General features: G+C 43.1%; 1 protein-coding gene across 6 annotated transcripts in view; it reads right to left on the bottom strand.

Annotated features, from left to right (window-relative positions):
- Positions 1–3443: 3443 nt before the first annotated feature.
- TAMM41 (TAM41 mitochondrial translocator assembly and maintenance homolog) overlaps positions 3444–18060 on the bottom strand; it is a 31110-nt gene continuing 16493 nt past the window's right edge. For 4 of the 6 annotated variants that reach the window (XM_077325677.1, XM_077325678.1, XM_077325679.1 and 1 more), the window contains 4 exons: positions 16124–16269; positions 12322–12487; positions 8738–8809; positions 3444–4350 (listed from right to left, as the gene is read on the bottom strand). In XM_077325677.1, coding sequence (XP_077181792.1) covers positions 4277–4350; positions 8738–8809; positions 12322–12487; positions 16124–16269 — 458 coding nt within the window. In that variant the 3' untranslated portion in view covers positions 3444–4276. Of the gene's footprint in view, positions 4351–8666; positions 8810–12321; positions 12488–16123; positions 16270–18060 lie in introns of all 6 variants that reach the window. The other 2 variants (XM_077325680.1, XM_077325675.1) reach the window with 2 other exon arrangements.

Here is an 18060-nt window from a genome sequence, read left to right as displayed (position 1 = left end):
ATATGTAAATGCTTACAGATGTAAAGAATACCTTGAATGAGCTCTCTGTACTTGGTTAATGCATCCAGCTCTTCATAGCCTGTTTCCTCCCTCTTATGAACTAGTGACCTTTCAAGGAGGATCTGAAGCCTTTTTTTAGGTTTACAGGCTTGGACCAAACTTTAAACAGGCTTCCCCTTGCACCTGGCACATATCTAGAGCTGCTTGGGATATGGCACATGGAAGATTAGAATCGGCAAGCACTGAACAGTTCAGGTACCCCAGGGTCTGCAAGACCAGCTAGCAATCTGAATTGAGGCCCCCAGCTAAATTCAGGACACAGAAGCAGTAGGGAATGCATTCATCCAGATTTGTCTCCAAATTGCTTCTTAAATATCTTCAGGGTGAAAAAGAAAGAGCTCTTTAAAGGGAAACTATTCCCAGTACACGTGCAAAAGTGTGAATTCTCAAAGCAGTTTCTTCATAAGAGCCAAGATTTGCTGATGGTACTAGTGCATGAGCCAGTTTTTCTTCTTGATTAGATCAAGAAAAAAATATGCCAAAAATTGTATAGATCTTCCTGCACCCAGAGGTGGACTGCACACATTGCTAAGTTTGTTAGCAATTTTATGACGTATTACTTATACTTAGTCTTGTAATTAAATTTTATTGGTTTGTCACTTTAGGTCAGCCTTTCTCAACTTTTTAAACATTCTTCAGGCATCAAGAATCCCCAGAAGTGGTACGATGGTGCAAAATATGTTTGGGAAGTATTGCTGTGTGCAGGCCCACCTGGGGGCTCTCTTCTTCCTATCCCTTCCAGTCTTCTCATTGGGCAATTGGGGGGGAATTGTCAGCATGACAATATCCTTATCCATTGTTCCTCTTACATATTTGTGAAATAGGCCTGGGGGTGGAGACTGTCCTTCCTGTCCGAGATGGAATAGGGCCAATCAGGGTGCGGGCAGCTGATTGGCCTTCCCTCTCCACCTCCCATCCTCACTCCTTGCCCGCTCACAGGGGGGGGGAAGATTCCCTTCCCTGTGACCTGCAGAGGTGGCAAGAGCACTTACTGGGCCCCAGGGAACTGGCTGCACCAATGGTAGGAAGGGGGGGGGGAGGTTCCCTTTCCTAGGGCCTGGCATGTCCTTGGCAGGTCCCCAGGTAGGCGGCCACAGCACCAGCAGCCCGCAGGAGCCTGGGGGGGAGGGCTTTCAAAGCCTGTTTTTACTTTGCAGCTAGTATGGTCATAGCAATAAATGTTAAAATTTTTAAAAAATATGTATTAAAAATCAATTAACTCCCCACCCATACAGGAAACCCTCCCTGGGCCAAGAAATCCCAGGGTTTCACAAAACCCTGGTTGAGAAAGCCTGTCTTAGGTCTTGAAAATTGCTACAATCACTTTTCAGGTCCCTGAACAGACTGACACACGACTACATATTTGCAGTCAACTGCCATGACCTCAGATCTGATTTCCAGTCAACAAGTGAAAAATGTCATACTATTTACCTTGATCATTAAACTCTTCAGAAGGGCTATTATTTTATTCTGCAGCTCTATACTGGCAAGATTGTTATTATACCACTCTCTCAGTCCCACAGTCACTTGCTTTGAGGCTTGAAAGCACATTTGATTCTTTTGCCCAACTATCTATATGAGAAACAGTTGTAGCAAATGGAGACAGGAATACGGGGCACAGCTCTTAGTTGGATATGCTCCTTTCTCCATAACCAAACACAGAGGGATAGTGTGGGGAGGAGTTGTCACGCACCTATCAATTTCCGTGCGGAGTCCCTCAGGGTGCAGTTCTCTCCCCCACATTATTCAACATATTTATGCCCCTTCTGGCTTAGCTGGTGTGGAGTTTTGGGCTGGGCTGTCATCACTATGCGGATGACACCCAGCTCTTTCTCCCAATGGACGGCCGCCCGAACTCTCCACCTTTTTGAGGCTGGGGACCGGCAGGGCAACTGCCTGCCCGTGCATGCGTGCCCGCGCATTGCGCATGCGTGCCGGGCCACTCATGCACACATGCACCATGCACGGCCGAAATAGCGCATGCACTGCGCTCTCGCACATGCACGCATGCGCGAGCATGCACTATTTCGGCCGCACATGACGCATGTGTGCAAGCGTGGCCCGGCACGCATGCACAATGCGCGGGCCTGATTCCCTCTCCCCCCCTCATGCAGTAAGAAGCTACCAGGGCCGCAAGCTTGCAGCCTGGGAAGTTTTTTACTGCGGGGGGGTGGAGAAAGGGAGCCGCGGCCCGGCACCGGGCTGCGGCCCGCGGGTTGGGGACCACTGCTCCACCGGAACAATTTTCCAGATGCTTGGAAGCAGTGAATAGCTTGAGCAGAGTCGCCTGAAACTCATCTCCTTCAAGACGGACATCCTGTGGCTGGGAAGTGGGGGGATAGGCCACGAAATGCACTTATCCACATACAACCGCAACCCAGGCCAGGAATTTCAGTGTGACCACTGATGCCTCATTAACCATGGAAGCACAGGTCAAGAAAGTAGCCGGCCAGGCATTTTTCCATCATTGCCAAGCCAGGTTACTAGTGCTCTACCTCTCCCCTGAACACCTGGCCACGGTGATCCATGCAACAGTCACCTCCAGACTAGATTTCTGTAACACGCTCTACGTGGGCCTACCCTTGTCCCTGATCTGGAGACTACAGCTGGTACAAAATGCAACTGGTAGGGTCCTCACTGGAACACTTGGATGGCCCACATCCAGGCAGTGATGAGGCCGCTGCACTGGTTGCTAGTTGCTGTCCAGATCCGGCTCAAGGTTTTGGTTCTAACCTTCAAGGCCTTCCGCAGTCTGGAAACCACATACCTGAGGGACCACCTATTGCCCTATGCCCCCCGCAGAGTTGTGCGCTCTGTGGGTGATAATTTACTGGTCATTTCCAAGCACGACTGGCCTCAACCAGGGCCAGGGTCTTTTTGGTCCTGGCCCTGACCTGGTGGAACGAGCTCCTAGGTGAGCTGCGGGAGATTTTGGTGTTCCACAGGACCTGCAAAATGGAGCTCTTCCACCAGGTCTATGGTAGAGGCTGGGGTAGTGCAGAAGATCGCCAACCTCCCCCCCCCCCCAGTCAGCCAGCAGCTAGTCTTATGATCTCTTTCCATCTCTTTATAGATGGCGGTAAGGGGGGGGGGAGATGGAGAAGTTTTATGGACTTTTACCACTATGTTGTTTATTTATTGTATTTATTTATTGTATTTGCTTTATTGTATTTGCTGTGCATTTTAATGGGGGTTTTATTGATGTTTTTATTGGATGTCTGTAACCCACCATGAGCTGGCTCGGGAGTGGTGGGTAATAAATTGAAGAAATAATAGTAGTAGTAATAATAATAATAACAATAGTAACAGTAATAATAATAATAATGAGGAGGAGGAGGTGGAGGAGGGAGGCAAGGGGAAAGCATCTAAAATTCCATAGCAAATTCAGTACATAATCTCACTTCGAGATATTTTTTAATGATCAGCACCATTATTTGCATTGCCTGTTGATAATACATTGGAAAAGTTAATATGTCTCTTCCCAACCGATTTTCATAAAATATGGAATATTTTAATTGATAAGAGATCATCAAAACTCATAATTCTTAGAGAGGAATCAGCACATATGAAGAATGCTGTTTTCTGATTTTAATGACAAGCTGATACTAAAAATCATTCTGTGAACTGGCAGTAATGCAGAACTCTTAAATGATATCCAAACACATTAGGTTGAGCTTTTGGGCCCAAAAACCTGACCTTAATTTGAATTATGAGCCCCTCACCAGTATTTGCCTTTGAATTATGCAGCTGTCAAGTATGCCTTAAAAATGAATGACTAACCTTTTTCAAAATTACTCAACATGTAACTCTGTATGTCAGCAAGAGTGCAACGGAAAAAAATTCAGTCCAATACAGAAACCTAAGCACAATCTGATGAAGTGTTAAGATGCAAGCACATGAAAACAAACTACATAACAAAATAAGGCTTCTAATCGCACATATGTAAAGGGAAACATTTTCAAGGAGTTAAAAATAGAAACTGACCCAGAGTTTTCTGTAGAAAAATAAGAGTATCAAACCCACCCTGCAATAATCTTCAAAAAAACAAAAATGACAATCTGTGTTTTGTCTTCTGTATGAAACTGTCCACATATAAGTAGCAAAGATGTGTTTTTGCATATTTAGTTTTCCAAGGCAATGATTATGCAATAGGAAGAATTTCCATATTTAGCAGTGAAAGAGCAGGTTGATTTCCCAGAAAATCCAAGTGCAGATATCACGACTTTCTTAATAATCCTTTTGACATTTTGTACATCTTCTTCATGCTGTACACCATAGATTTTTTGAATCCTTAAAGAAAAAGAAAAGGCAAGACGTCAGAAGGGGGGTGGAGTTTAGTGTCTAGAATTGTTTTTTACATTCAAACTACAAATTCAAAAAATTATAACTGTTTTTTAAAAATGTAAGCATTTCAAGTAATGCTACCATTCTGTAATTAATGCCTGTACTCTACTGCAGAGGGCCTCAACCTGGAGGGGGAGCATGGAGTTTTTGCAAGGGGTCCACTAAGCATTGCCGTTTTAACCTTTCCCCCCACTATATATTTTTTCGCTCAATGGATACTAGCACGGCTACTTTTGTGAGGAATCCACAAAAATGTTTGATGTTAAAAATGGGGTCCTCAGACTCAAAAGAGCTGTAAATTGTTGCTCTACAGGCTACTGAAATACCTGGCAATTTTATGATCAATTGTTTATGAAGATTTGTCAACATGAATCATTCATAGAATCAAGTAGGTAGCCGTGTTGGTCTGAAGCAGCACAACAAAACAAAATCAGAGTCCAGTGGCACCTTTAAGACCAACAAAGATTTATTCAAGGTGTGAGCTTTCGAGTGCAAGCACTCAAGGAAGTCTGAGGAAGAGTGCTTGCACTCGAAAGCTCACACCTTGAATAAATCTATGTTAGTCCTTAAGGTGCCACTGGACTCTGAATGATTCATAACAAAACAAAATAAATCAGATTTAGGTAGCCTCCTAGAGTGCAGCTCCAAAACAGTTCATTCCTGAAATCTCATTTCTAAATTCTAACTCCTCGGGTTAGAGTCAGTGATCTGTCAATGGGCAGTACTGATGTCATGGATCTTTCTCTCACTCCATGAACCTGAGCGATGCTGAATGATTTTGCACCATTTCCCCATCTAGCTTCAGCCATGGGACCTGCTTGAGTCTTATAATGTAAGGAATCAAATTTCACAGCATTGGTGGCTACTACAAGGGATAAGTAGGGAAGATCCACAATTGTCGAGGAAACAGAACAAGAGCTCTAACTTTTTACATTTCTCTCATGTCAGACTCTATAGAAGCAACTCCGATTCTTGAAATTAGGATAACATCAATATTTAAGTCTTTTTTGCACTATGTAGTGCACTACGTAGTGCAAAAAAACACGAAACTGCCTTTAGTACTTCCTTCTTGCCCAACCATGTGTCCTTTTAAAACTTCCTGGTATGTGAACTCTGCAAAAAATAGAATCATCCCCCTACCCCAACGAAACATTGCTCTCTGCCAAATATATCATATAATGCTTTTTATGGTGCACTGTCGTAAAGCTTGAAAAACAGATGCCATATTCCATTGATGGCATGTGCTGTATATTGTAACATATGCTAATGGAAGATATTTGTTTCATTCAGAAGGAAGCAGTGTTTCTGAAAGCTTCCTTATTGAATAAGAAATTGTTCTGAACATCAGTCTGGTTGCTCTCCTTCACCAGTATAAAATAGGAATATTTGTATAAATCAAGTAAAAAAAGCAGAGCAGCTTTGGCCTTGTATTGAAATAGGGGAAGGAATCATGGGTTTCTTATGCATCTTCCGTGTGTCCTTTCTGTGAAGTGTTCAACTTTGAGCCTGCTCATATTCTTCTCCCTAAAGCTTATGTACTTGTTTAAAGCCTTTTCTTCACAACTCAAAAGTGGTTTATATTAATGATACAGTATATAATGATCAATATATCTGATTTTCAACCCAGCCAAATCTAAGGATACTTAAATCTGGAGATTGGAGCTCCAATCTGCAAATCTGAAAAAGTTCCAGGTTTGTAGGTTCCAGATTTTTCTGAAATCTTAAAAAGAGGAGTTAAAAACCCCCAAAAATAATGAAAGCAGCACCTGTAATTTTAAGAAATAAAGGCTCTCAGTGGCCATTGCCAGGTAGAAATGAAAGTATTGCCAATCTTCAAGCCTTGGCTTCTGTTAGCAAAAGGTGGGGGACAGAGCTGGAAACTTTCCAGGCTTCCTTTGGGCTTTGAGGAAGAACACAATGGGGCAAAGCAAAACTGGACCAGTGCTTTCCCAGGTAGAGGTTGCCTTGGGGAGAAAGCTGAAGACTGCAGGGGGAGGGGATTTAGGTAGATTAGATGTTGAGTGGGAAGGAGAGAAGGAAGCAGAAAGTTTGGACAGAGGAAGCTCAGTGGAGTTGTGATACCACAGAGTTGTACCCTCTGAAACTGCCATTTTCTCCAGGGAAATTTCATAGATAGGAGATCTAGGAAAACTTCAGCCCCTGCCTGGAGGCATGCAGTCCTATATGCAAAGCATTTGTGCTCTGCGGCTGATTTCATGGCCCTTCCCTAAAAGGAACTTAAAACAGTGTAGCAGCTCATGGAGCAGCCAAAGCTGTGTTGAGATTAAAAATAAAGTAGTAGATCCATCCCCACCCCATAAAAAGTAATGTTTTCTGATTTGCAGCCAGAGACTGTTCTTTCCCTTGGAGGTAGAGGCTAGACATTACATATAGACCAAGGCTGCCATGACAAATGGAGCAAAGGAAAGGGAATTCATTCAAGAGTAGGCAAGTCCTGAAGTTTATCCCGGTGAATTAACATTGGGTATTTAGTGCCTGATACTAAATATCTGTCCTGCACACATCTAGTTGTACATATAAAAATCTAAAAGCTTAGATTCTCCCCTCCCCCCTATTCTATCTATGAATACTTAGAAGAGCTGTCAATCAGAGTTCATCAGCAACGCATGCCCTTGGGCAAAACCTAAGAATGACTGGATAATTATTGCAACTATAACACAAAATGTTATTCCACATAAGGTTGCCAAATGCAATAACAATATAGATCTTTAAAGACATAAAAGCCATGCAACACTCCTTAGAAGCAGCTAAATATAAAACTTTTCAAAGCTCTAAATTCTGAAAGACTGTAAGGCTAAAAGGAAAAATAAATCAATGGACGGTGCCTCTTCTAATAGAAACCAGACTAGAAGTCTTGCCACAGACTTTCAGAAAACATACAGGCTCTTTTCTTGAAGAGCTAAATTGGGCATCTTACAGTAAACAAAAATATAAGGCTCGAGCTATGTTAAAACCACAGTGGCATAGAAAGCTGAAGGAAACCCTCTCAGTTGGTTGAAGGCCTTTGTTGTGCTCTTTGCCAAATAAAGTTTGCAAACAGATCATGTCAGCTACCAAACAACTACCACCAAAACTCTGTTTCCCAGGTGAGAGCATCTTGTGATCATCTGAACTATACCTATTTCAGAACTTAACAAGGGCTATTTCACTTGTGCTTTTAAAATATGACATCTTACACAATTATGAAATACAGCATCTTCTTGAAGCAAGTTAAGCCTGTCATGCGCTTAGAGACAGCAACAATATAAAATGATGACAACCTGTAGCAGGGTCTAAATGTCAACCATACTTTGGAATGACTGGGCGGTGATAAAAAGAAAATACAAGTTGCTAATTCAACAACATCTGGCATTGAAGATTCTGCCTAAAGTCTGCCATTAGAAATGTGGATAAAGTCTGTGTGGGAAAGAGAGAAAAGGGTGTAGCAGATGGGTGGATAATGCAGAAAAGATAAATAATACCCATGCAAGTCTCAGCAAGTTCAAAGATTCATGAGAAGAATTATGGTTGTAACAAGAGATGGATGGTTAAGGGGTAAAAAGTAGTTAAACCGGAATCTTGGTATACACCTGAAAGCCAACTATACATTAGCCAACCTAAAGATGTTTATAAGACGACCGTTCTAGTGTATTACAGTCATTCATGCACATGTAGGTGAGTCTATGGTTTTGTTAGAGTGCGTTAACAGTCCAGAATGAAGACAGACAGAGGTTCCTACCAATTAAATTGTTTTACAATGAATGCTTTCTGCTTGGGAGGCACAGACTTTGGCCACTGGCCTTTTGTGGCATAAGCATCTCATGTATTTATGAAACATCTGCTGAACTTCAACTGAGATTCACCAAAGGCACTGCAAATGTTCCCGTTTCTGTCATGAAAGTTTCATAATTCAAGGAAAAGACAGCAAAAAAAACCCAAACCAGAACAACAGTGAATGTGGGCCACATCAAAAGGAAGTCTAATAGTTCCCTTCCCTTTCTGTAGGACAAGGTCAATACTTCAAAGTCCCACAGGGATGTATTAAAAGAAGATGACAGACTAGCTTGGTTTCCCACACCTTCCGACCTCTACCAAGGTGCTGGTGCTTAAAGGCATTTGAAGCAACAGGCTCTGCGGCTTTTCATGCATCTTTCAATGCTGCTTCAGGAAACAAGAGTGTTATCCATTTCTACACTAGAATTACAGGAGAATCCCACACAGAGTTTCTGTAACCCAAGCCAACTAATTTCAGGGAACTCAACCTGCAGCCACTCTGTTTAGGATTGCACTGCTATGCCTTCTTCAATTGTACCATCAAGACAGGAAAACACACCACTCTCACCAGCTGTTAGGGTGGTTTTAGCACTCTGAAGAAGACTGGAGGATCTTACAATTCCTGAAATGCCTGGACAGAAAGAGAAAAAGGATAAACAAACAGAGGTTATCCATCACATTCTTTTTTTTTAATGTTACAAATCAAATATTTTTTCAGTAACACAACACAGCATGGCAGCATAACTTGGCTATTTTACACAATTGTGTTTATCTTTCTTTTGTAAGATAGCTTCAAATATTCATTTCAACGATACTAAAGTACAAATCATACATTTGCATAGGAAAATAATTTGGAAGCTTGTTGCACACATTATAAAGAGGCAAATTTAGATTTTACCATTGGATGTACATTCAGCAAGAAGCTGCCATTCATAGTTTCGTTGATTTTCACACAGCAATCAGTCCACTGTGACCTGCTTTAGGATGCTTAGGGCTAATCCTGCGTTGAGCAGGGGGTTGGACTAGATGGCCTGTATGGCCCCTTCCAACTCTATGATTCTATGACCTATGGTCCATTATCTCTAAGCCTAACCTACCACACAAGGCTGTTGTGAGGATTAAGTAGATAAGAAAAGAACCATGTATACTGCCCTCAGTTCTTTGAAGGAAGGGGGGGATAAATGTGATTTAAAAAAATAAAACACATATATTCACAAACAAATTTGGTTGCTCTCCCAGTAACATGTAAAGTGAGCCTGAAAATTATTTCTCAAAGTATAATACTTCCCAACACAGCAGATGGCTCATGTTTACTCATGAGTCTTCCCTTCTGAACACATACTGGCATGCTGCCAAAGATATATATGAGAACATCTTTGAAATAAACACCTTGTCTTTTATGTTGATTTCTTCACTCAATGCTATTTACATATTTTTTATTTTTGTAACACATACTTGTTCACGAATTTAAAGAATTGGTCTCCTCAAGGACCAAGAATAAAGCCCGGTTTACATGTCATGGTGAATGCATCTATATCCTGCAGTATACGTGCATGACTCTGTAAGGAAGAACCAACCTACATTCACTCCAAATGAAACTATAAGCAAGCACCTGTAGTGTTTAAATGACATATTCAGTTGTGTGCTTGTTGACTGTAATGTAGGAATGTACACAGATCTTACATTTGCTGCAGCCTGAGAACAGGACTCGCACAAGTCACGTGGGTTACATCCTACCCAATGTCATGTTTTTTAAATCTGAAGTCTCATTAACGCTAAACGAGTTAAAACAATTTCTCATGAAAATCATGAGATTTTACCTTGCTCATTGTCACAATAAACTGATTCAATAGGTCACAGTTTTGCCCATTCTACTGATGGACAACATCGTGGATGAAAGAAATACAATCTCCCCCAACCTCTCACCATGGTCCATGTGAGAAACTCACAATACAATATATACTGGCCCCCAGCTGTATTTTGTTGGATGATCCTGAAAGAACTAGGCAACGAAGTTGGCATTGGTTTTAGAATTTCCCAGGCACCAGCCCTCGCCTCCACAGCAATTACTGGGATGGATGGTGACCGGACACTGGGATCTGTGGAGGCTAGTACTTGGGCACCGGACTACAGCCCATCCTGGCTAAAATCTTGTAGGGATCACACAAATGTGCTCTTGATGTTCAAAATAAATGAATCACAAAGACTGATGTTCAAAATAAATGAATCACAAAGCTCGCCACTTCCTGCGTATGCACGGGGGAAGGAATCCCCTGGCATACGCAAACTGTCCTGGTGTGCTGCGCAGCGACAGTAGGGGGGGGAGAGGGGGACATGGTGCCCCTACCGAACAATGGTGCCTCTCCTGCCTAGGTGGGGTGGAGGAACACCCCATCCAGCTCTGCAGAGCTGACAGGGGCATGTGGTGTCCCTGCAGAGACACTGTAGATTGGGGGTTATGATGGCCCAGGAGGGCCACAGATAGCGCTCATAGTATCACGGGGAACGCAGGAGTTTCCACGTTCGCATACCACAGACCATCTTGGGTGCTGCACCAGGCCAGGACCAAGATGGCGGCAGCATCATGCATTATCGGGGATTAGCCTGCTGCTGCCACCCAGGACTATCCGCCCCATGCATAATCGGTCTAACTGAAGGCACCTTAGCCACACAAAGGAGCAATTATCCATCAATTACTTTAAAACCATCCCTACACCAAAATTACACTGCCAATTATCATTCAGTCTCTAACTGGGCAAGGTCTTCTTGGATAATTCATCTACTCTGTTCCCTTTTTCAGCCTTGCTTCAAGGCAAGCTAGGGAGCAGAAACAGCCCTGCTGGCTTTAGCTCTCCATCTGAACACAGAAAAAGGCCGCGATGCTTTGTTGCTCCTACCAGGCTTCTCTTTAACCTTTGATACCGTGGACCATGCCATCCAGTTGAAGTATTTGGAGACGTAAGTAGTCATTAGGGATTTAATCTGGACTGGCTCAAATCATTCCTCTCAGACTGTACTCAAGGGGTTGCTTTTGGAGACCAGTTGTCATCAGTGTGAGACTAGTTCTCTGGGGCTCCATGAGGCACAGTCCTATCTCCCCATTCTGTTCAACCCAGGACACACCATTTGTAGTTTGGGGGCAGGCTGTCATCAATGTGCTGATAACACACAGCTCTATGTCTACTTATCCAAGTATCCTGCTGATGTCATACAGCTCCTAAATCATTGTTTGTCTGCTGTAGTGAAATGGCTAATAGTGAACAAATTAAAATTAACTCCCATCAAGTAAAAATATTCCTAACTGGGAAGGCAGAGATCTTGAAGGACATTCTGCTTCCCCCCCCCTTTCAATGGGGTTCAGCTGTTCCTTGCTGACTGAGGGAGGGAAGGCCCTTGGTGTTATACTAATTCCAAAATTACTGCTGGAGGAGCAAATGAATGCAGCTACAAAAAAACCCACTTCCTAACAATTTAGTTTAACACAGATGGTGGCCCCATATCTTGTTGCAGCTGATCTGATCAACTGAATTCATGTCATAGTAACACTTGATACTAGACTACTGTAATAGTCTACATAGATTGCCCCTCAAAGTCAACTCAGAGACACAAGCTGGCACATAATGCTAGGTAAACCAGGCATGTTAGCCCCATTCTACAGTCACCCCACTAGTTATCCAAATGTTGGATTGTAAATAACAAAAATAAAATATCAGGCTTCCCCCCTAATGCGATCCAAATCTCAAATGTAGTTGGTAATGTGGCAGGAGAAATGGAGGATGAAAAAGATGACTTTTATCTTGCACATTTTTCCTAAAGTAAAATTAAGACTCCTGCCCAAAGAAGTCTCAAAGCAGCTTAAAATCACCTTCCCTTCCTCTCCCCATAACAAACACCCTGTGAGGTAGGTGAGGCTGAGAAAGCTCTGACAGCACTGCTTGGTCAGAACAGCACTATCAGGGCTGTGACAAGCCCAAGGTCACCCAGCCAGATTAGAGGTTACCGTTCTTCACCACTACACCGAACTGGCCCTCATATGAATCATATGATTTTGTATCTTTCAGAGTTCTGTAGTCATTGCCTACACATTTAATTCTTAAACATCAACTTAATGTATCCATTCTTAATAATAATCGATAAACCTACCCTGGTGTACTATTAATCCACAGTCAGGATCATGGGCAACTTGTAATAAAATTTCTTCGACATCCCTGTTCTTCCCTGGAGGATCCATGAGAGACGTTATGTGTTGCTGCAGGGTCCTTGGCAGAGCCATTAGTTGTGCAAATTGACCTTCTGGACTCTTATCGATCTAAAGATTCAGAGGAATGAACATACATTCTTTTTTAGCAACTTCTCAAGATTTCACAGCTACAGTTAGTCACCTATATTCAGATGGGGAGTCATGTTGGTCTGAGGCAGCAGAACAAAGTCTGAGTCCTGTGGCACCTTTAAGATCAACCGAGTTTTATTCTGGGTAAAATGCTAGCTGCACTACCTTTGTGATCTGGGCTTCCACTGTAAGGGAAGCATCCAGAATCACGCCTAGGTTCCTGGCGGAGTGAGCCGTAGAGAGCTGCACACCATCCAGGGCAGGCAGGCGCGCTTCCTCGCATGGGCCCTTCCTACCCAGCCACAGGACCTCCGTCTTTGAAGGACTGAGCTTCAGACGACTGCTTGAGCCATCTCGTCACTGCTTCTAGGCCTAATGCTTCTGGGGGGGAGTCAGAGCGGCCATCCATCAGGAGGAAGAGCTGGGTGTCATCGGCATACTGATGACAACCCAGCCCAAACTTCCGCACCAGTTGTACGAGAGGGCTCATGAAGATGTTGAATAGGATAGGAGAGAGGACCGCTCCTTGTGGTACTCCGCAAGTAAGTTGCCGGTGGTCTGATGTTCTCATGATATGAGTGAGCCTGGCAAATAAATATCAAGCAAGTGGAGCTTTTTAAAAGATGAATAAGCAGCAAAATAAAATGAAATTTCCATATTATTTTAAAGGGCGCCCAAGTACACCAGGCACTAAAAAATCTTACAAATTCCTCCAGAAGTATTTATGCCTCCATGGGTACTCAAAAAGTGCCATGTGATTCTAATACCCCTAGTTTTATTCTAATCATTCAAAAACATCTTTTAATCAAACTGGTAGCTTGTACTGCATCAGTCTGTCTGGTAGTAAAGTTGATGGTATTACCCAAGCACTGCAAATTAGCCATCACAAAAAGGAAGGAGATTTTAGCCAGACCTGTAAGCAACTGAATCCCTGTTTCTCCCTTCATCTGCACCCAAACCAGAAAAGGCTGGGGCTTGTGTTCGAATACTGCTGGGGAACCATCACAACTTGAGGGTGGCGCATAAACCTTGTGACCATTAAGCTTAGGGAAAGCAAGGGGCTTTTTGCTTATCGCAGGTGAGTGGGAAATTAGGGTCCCTCCGCTTTTTCCTAACTGGCAAAAGATTGAGAAGAAGTTGGTTCTTATATGCCGCTTTTCTCTACCTGAAGGAGTCTCAAAGCGGCTTACAATCGCCTTCCCTTTCCTCTCCCCACAACAGGCACACTGTGAGGTGGGTGAGGCTGAGAGAGCCCTGATATTACTGCTTGGTCATAACAGCTTTATCAGTGCTGTGGCGAGCCCAAGGTCACCCAGCTGGCTGCATATGGGAGAGTGCGGAATCAAACCCGGCTCGCCAGATTAGAACTCCGCACTCCTAACCACTACACCAAGAGACCCCAAAAGGATATCAGAATCTCATGACATTTCAAAGCTTTCCAAACCTTTTCCAGTGAGATTCCCCTTTACTTCTAAACCATCCTTTTAAAAGACTGTAGTCTCACCTGGGAGCTCCGCAGAGGTTAGGTGTGTGGGATGGGGGACAGCCCACTATAGAGTGATAAGGGGACCACATTCAGGGATACCTACTGGTTATTACCGAGGTGAGGGAGGGAGAGGTTCTGGAGAAAGGGAAAGGGACCAGTTATTCTACTGAGGGCCAAGCTTGGTGTAGTGGTTATGAACGGTACCCTCTAATCTAGAGAACCAGGTTTGATTCCTTACTCTTCCACTTGCAGCCAGCTGGGGGACCTTGGGTCAGTCACAATTTCTCTGAGCACTCAGCCTCACCTACTGTCGTGAAGAGAGGAAGGCAATTGTAAGCTGCTTTGAGACTACTCCTTTGGGTAGTAGAAAGCAGGGTCCAAAAAAAACAGTTCTTCTACTGTCACCTCTCCTGGAACATTTCCTGCCCCCATCCTCAAAACTAGAGCATTGTATGCTGCTGTTCACAGCCAACTACAGCCCTGGCTAGAAGCACCACTTATAGGGGTTGGGGACCTCACTGCACCATTTTGTCACCAGCACTCCCTTTTAGTGATCAAGAGTAATGACTAGAAGGTCCTCATTCAAATTCTACTCAGCCACAAGCTCAATAGTCTGCTACTTCATTGGCAGAAGAGTCCCTTAGAGATGGAGGAAGGATTCAAACTTTGCTCAGCAGAATGGTAGGCCGCTACTTCACTGCTCAGCATATATTTAATTTATTGAAAGTTGGTTATTGGCTAGTTCTTCATGCAAAGTCTCAGCAATGCAGCCTAAAAGGCTTTCTTAAGAATGTACATGATCAGAGGTAGGGCTTTTGGACAAGTTTCGACCAGGCCTTACTTTTCAAAATGTCCTAATGCTTTCCTTAATGCTAGGACTGCGACTAGAAACTGGGCTGGCTACAGTTATCTGTTTTCAGATTTTATGCAAGGATGTACCAAGACCACCATTAATATTAATAAGCACTAGTTAGGATGTTTTTGTGCCCACAATGAAAGGAAAAGCTGCCAAATTCCCCATTAGCATTCCATTCCATTCCATTTCTGAAAAGACCACAAGAACTTGGCGACAAGATCAAACTGTGTCCTCAAACAATTCTGTCTTAATAGGACGAAGACAACTCTATATACTGTAAGGAGACATAAGTGGGTGTTACCTGTGGGTGCCTTGGCACCAGCCAGTACTTCCCTTGGCACCTACCAAATCTTTCAGAAAGAGAGAATGGATACAGTGAGGGAAGGTGTGTTATTTGCTGCCCACCTTCCCCAGTAGCAGGGTGTTCAAAAGCTTCAACAGCAGTTGCAGCCATTTGAGGATTAGGGGAACTTGTAAGCACTCAGGTTTATGGCTCCAATCCCCCTTCATGTATTCATTTTCTCCCCCTCTTTCTCCCATCTGGGGTTTACTTCTTTTCTTTCTATTGCTCAATCTGCAATTATTTTTCAGAACAAGTAGGGAGATATTGTATTTTGATTTGCCTCCTGCAGCAGCCATTTTTGGGTGTGCTCACCACCCACTCTCAAAAGTCCAAAGATGCCAGTAGCCTCAAAAAGTCTAGGTACCCTTGAGCTAACAGAAGCCAAGGGCTGTCATCCCAAAACCACCACAGTTCCACACTTCATGAGGGAGTGAGATGCAAGTTTCCTGAAGAAGAGCTGTTGACTACAGGTGAGGCTCACAGACAGTACTCCCCACTGCAGACAATGAGACCTCATTTGACCCAAGGGTTCACCGACTAAGAGTCTGGTCTTTTCAGATATACAAGATCTATTTAGCTGGTATGTTACGACACATTTCCACTACATTCAGGGCCTCTTAACGTGTAAATAAAGACCCAAGGACAAAACACAGTGGATAACTGCAGTTATTACTTTGGTAACTTATATGTATGAAACATGTGCTGCCAGCCATTATGATTCACTGTTATTTATTGTGTCACATAATTACTCAACAATGGGTGCACAATCTGTTTGTAATAAAACCAAACACATGTTGGCTAATCAAGCTGAACATGAGAGTTCACCCAAGTACTTACAGCAGGAAGTCCAACTGTGGAGGAGAAAGCATATATGGACAAGGACATCATATAATTAATAGCTTTTCAAGTTTGCAACAATGACCAACTTACCTCTAATATGCCCAGCTGGTGTTTGTATACTACTTGTGGGCAATCTTGCAAGATGTTGCTATAAAGCTTCTCAAAATGCAACATGTTGGGCTTCACTATGTTCATAACCTTTGCCTTGTCTTCCCCAATCATCATTCTGAAATCACCTAAACCCAACATGAGATGGTCAAGACATGGTCAACAGAAATGTAGATTACCTCAACTTGCATGCAGATTGCCTCAGTTTCTAACCATGGTCAAAAAACATAGTTTGGAGTTAAACATGAGTAGCAAAAACAGTGCAGAAGTTAATGAAAACTATGAAGAACTAAAAAAATACAAGAGGAGGGAGGAGAGTAGTGTACAAGCTCACAGGGAATCTAGCTCTGCCCGGACTGGGACCATTTTGCTAGTTTTCAGTGTTCAATAAGTAATTGATATCCTACATAACTTGATATAATCTTGTTTAGTCTAGGACAGGGGTAGTCAACCTGTGGTCCTCCAGATGTTCATGGACTACAATTCCCATGAGCCCCTGCCAGCATTTGCAGCCCTGGTCTAGGATAAACAGGGTTTAACTTTACCAGACCCTTGCTCATCACTTCTAAGCTCACAGGAAAAATATGTGTCAAGATCTAGTGGAAAAGACCCATGACTGTTTCCGCACTGGGAAGTTCATTGGGCCAAATGCAGGAGCAGGAAGAGGCTGGGCAACCTGTCCCAGCTCAAACTACAGCCTGCAGCTCAGTGTGGAGCCTCTAATACAGAAACAGTCCTAGAGTGACATTTTATCTCAGTAGCTGAAACAGTTTTGCATGTATTTAAAATGCTACCAGGATATTCAGATGTATAGAACTGGTGCAAACAGCAATATTGACACCCAATCATTACTCGTTCAATTAATAATTGGATATCTGTTTCAGCCTACTGTAGCGCAAAGACAGATTACAGGTCCACGTCATGTGAATGGGCTGAGGTCATGTGTCCCTCCCCCTCTCAGGAAATGGGTCACAGGCTAGGCAAATTTGGAAGCCACTTTATCTGTAAACTAATCTGCTCTGAATACCAGTGCTGGGGTGGGGGCAACAATAGAAGCAAAGCTTTGACCTCCGTGCCTTGCTTGTAAGGCCTTCTGGATATATCTGATTGGTCACTATGTGAAACAGGATGCTGGGCTAGCTGGACCGCTGGTCTGATCTGACATGATTGTTCTTATGTTCTAACAAAGTAGCTTCTTTTCTGGCTCTGCAATGAATTCAAAATGACTGCATGGAGAAGAAAAGGATTCAAAAGCTCCTTTATTCCCATACCAGTCACTCGCCCCCCCTCCCCTGGAGATTGCAGCCTTGGGAGCTGCTATCTGTAAAGGAAAAAAAGTTCTTGAAACAAGAACACGAAATTTGTATTTCCCAGGTGACGCTACGCTAACAAGTTATTTTAGAATTATGCTCCACTTATAAGGCAGAGAAAATGTTAAATTGTCTTCTAGCCCATTGAACAAAACACTCAGTGAGACAGGAGTGCTTCTTCCCCCAGAGATTACCTGAGAGTGAAGAAGGGAGGGTGAAAAGTTATACATTTTCAGCTCTTGTGCCATTTATGCAATATCAATTTGTTTTTGTATTTCTTCTTTTTCCAGTATCTCTTGTGATTGGGAGGGGAGTATTTATAAATGGAGACACAATTTTGTTTTGAATGTTGTAAACATAGCAGGAACTAATTTCGGGATGGAAGGAGATTGTAAAAAGCACCCCTCAGAATACTGAACGAGTTAAACTTTCCACAGTAGGGGAACCTTTTCTAACTTGGGAAGAAAAATATGGTGAGGCAGACCATAACAACAAGGGAAAAGGCCACTTTCTCATAATCTTGGAATATAATCAAAATTTGCTGAGCAGAGTATCCAGTTCTGATATGCTGACTCAAGAGACAGTAGTTACAACACTTGTGTGCGATAA

The sequence above is a fragment of the Paroedura picta genome, chromosome 3 (assembly GCF_049243985.1).
Source record: "Paroedura picta isolate Pp20150507F chromosome 3, Ppicta_v3.0, whole genome shotgun sequence".
Classification (NCBI taxonomy): Eukaryota; Metazoa; Chordata; class Lepidosauria; order Squamata; family Gekkonidae; genus Paroedura; species Paroedura picta.
This window is presented reverse-complemented; position numbering and strand designations above follow the sequence as displayed.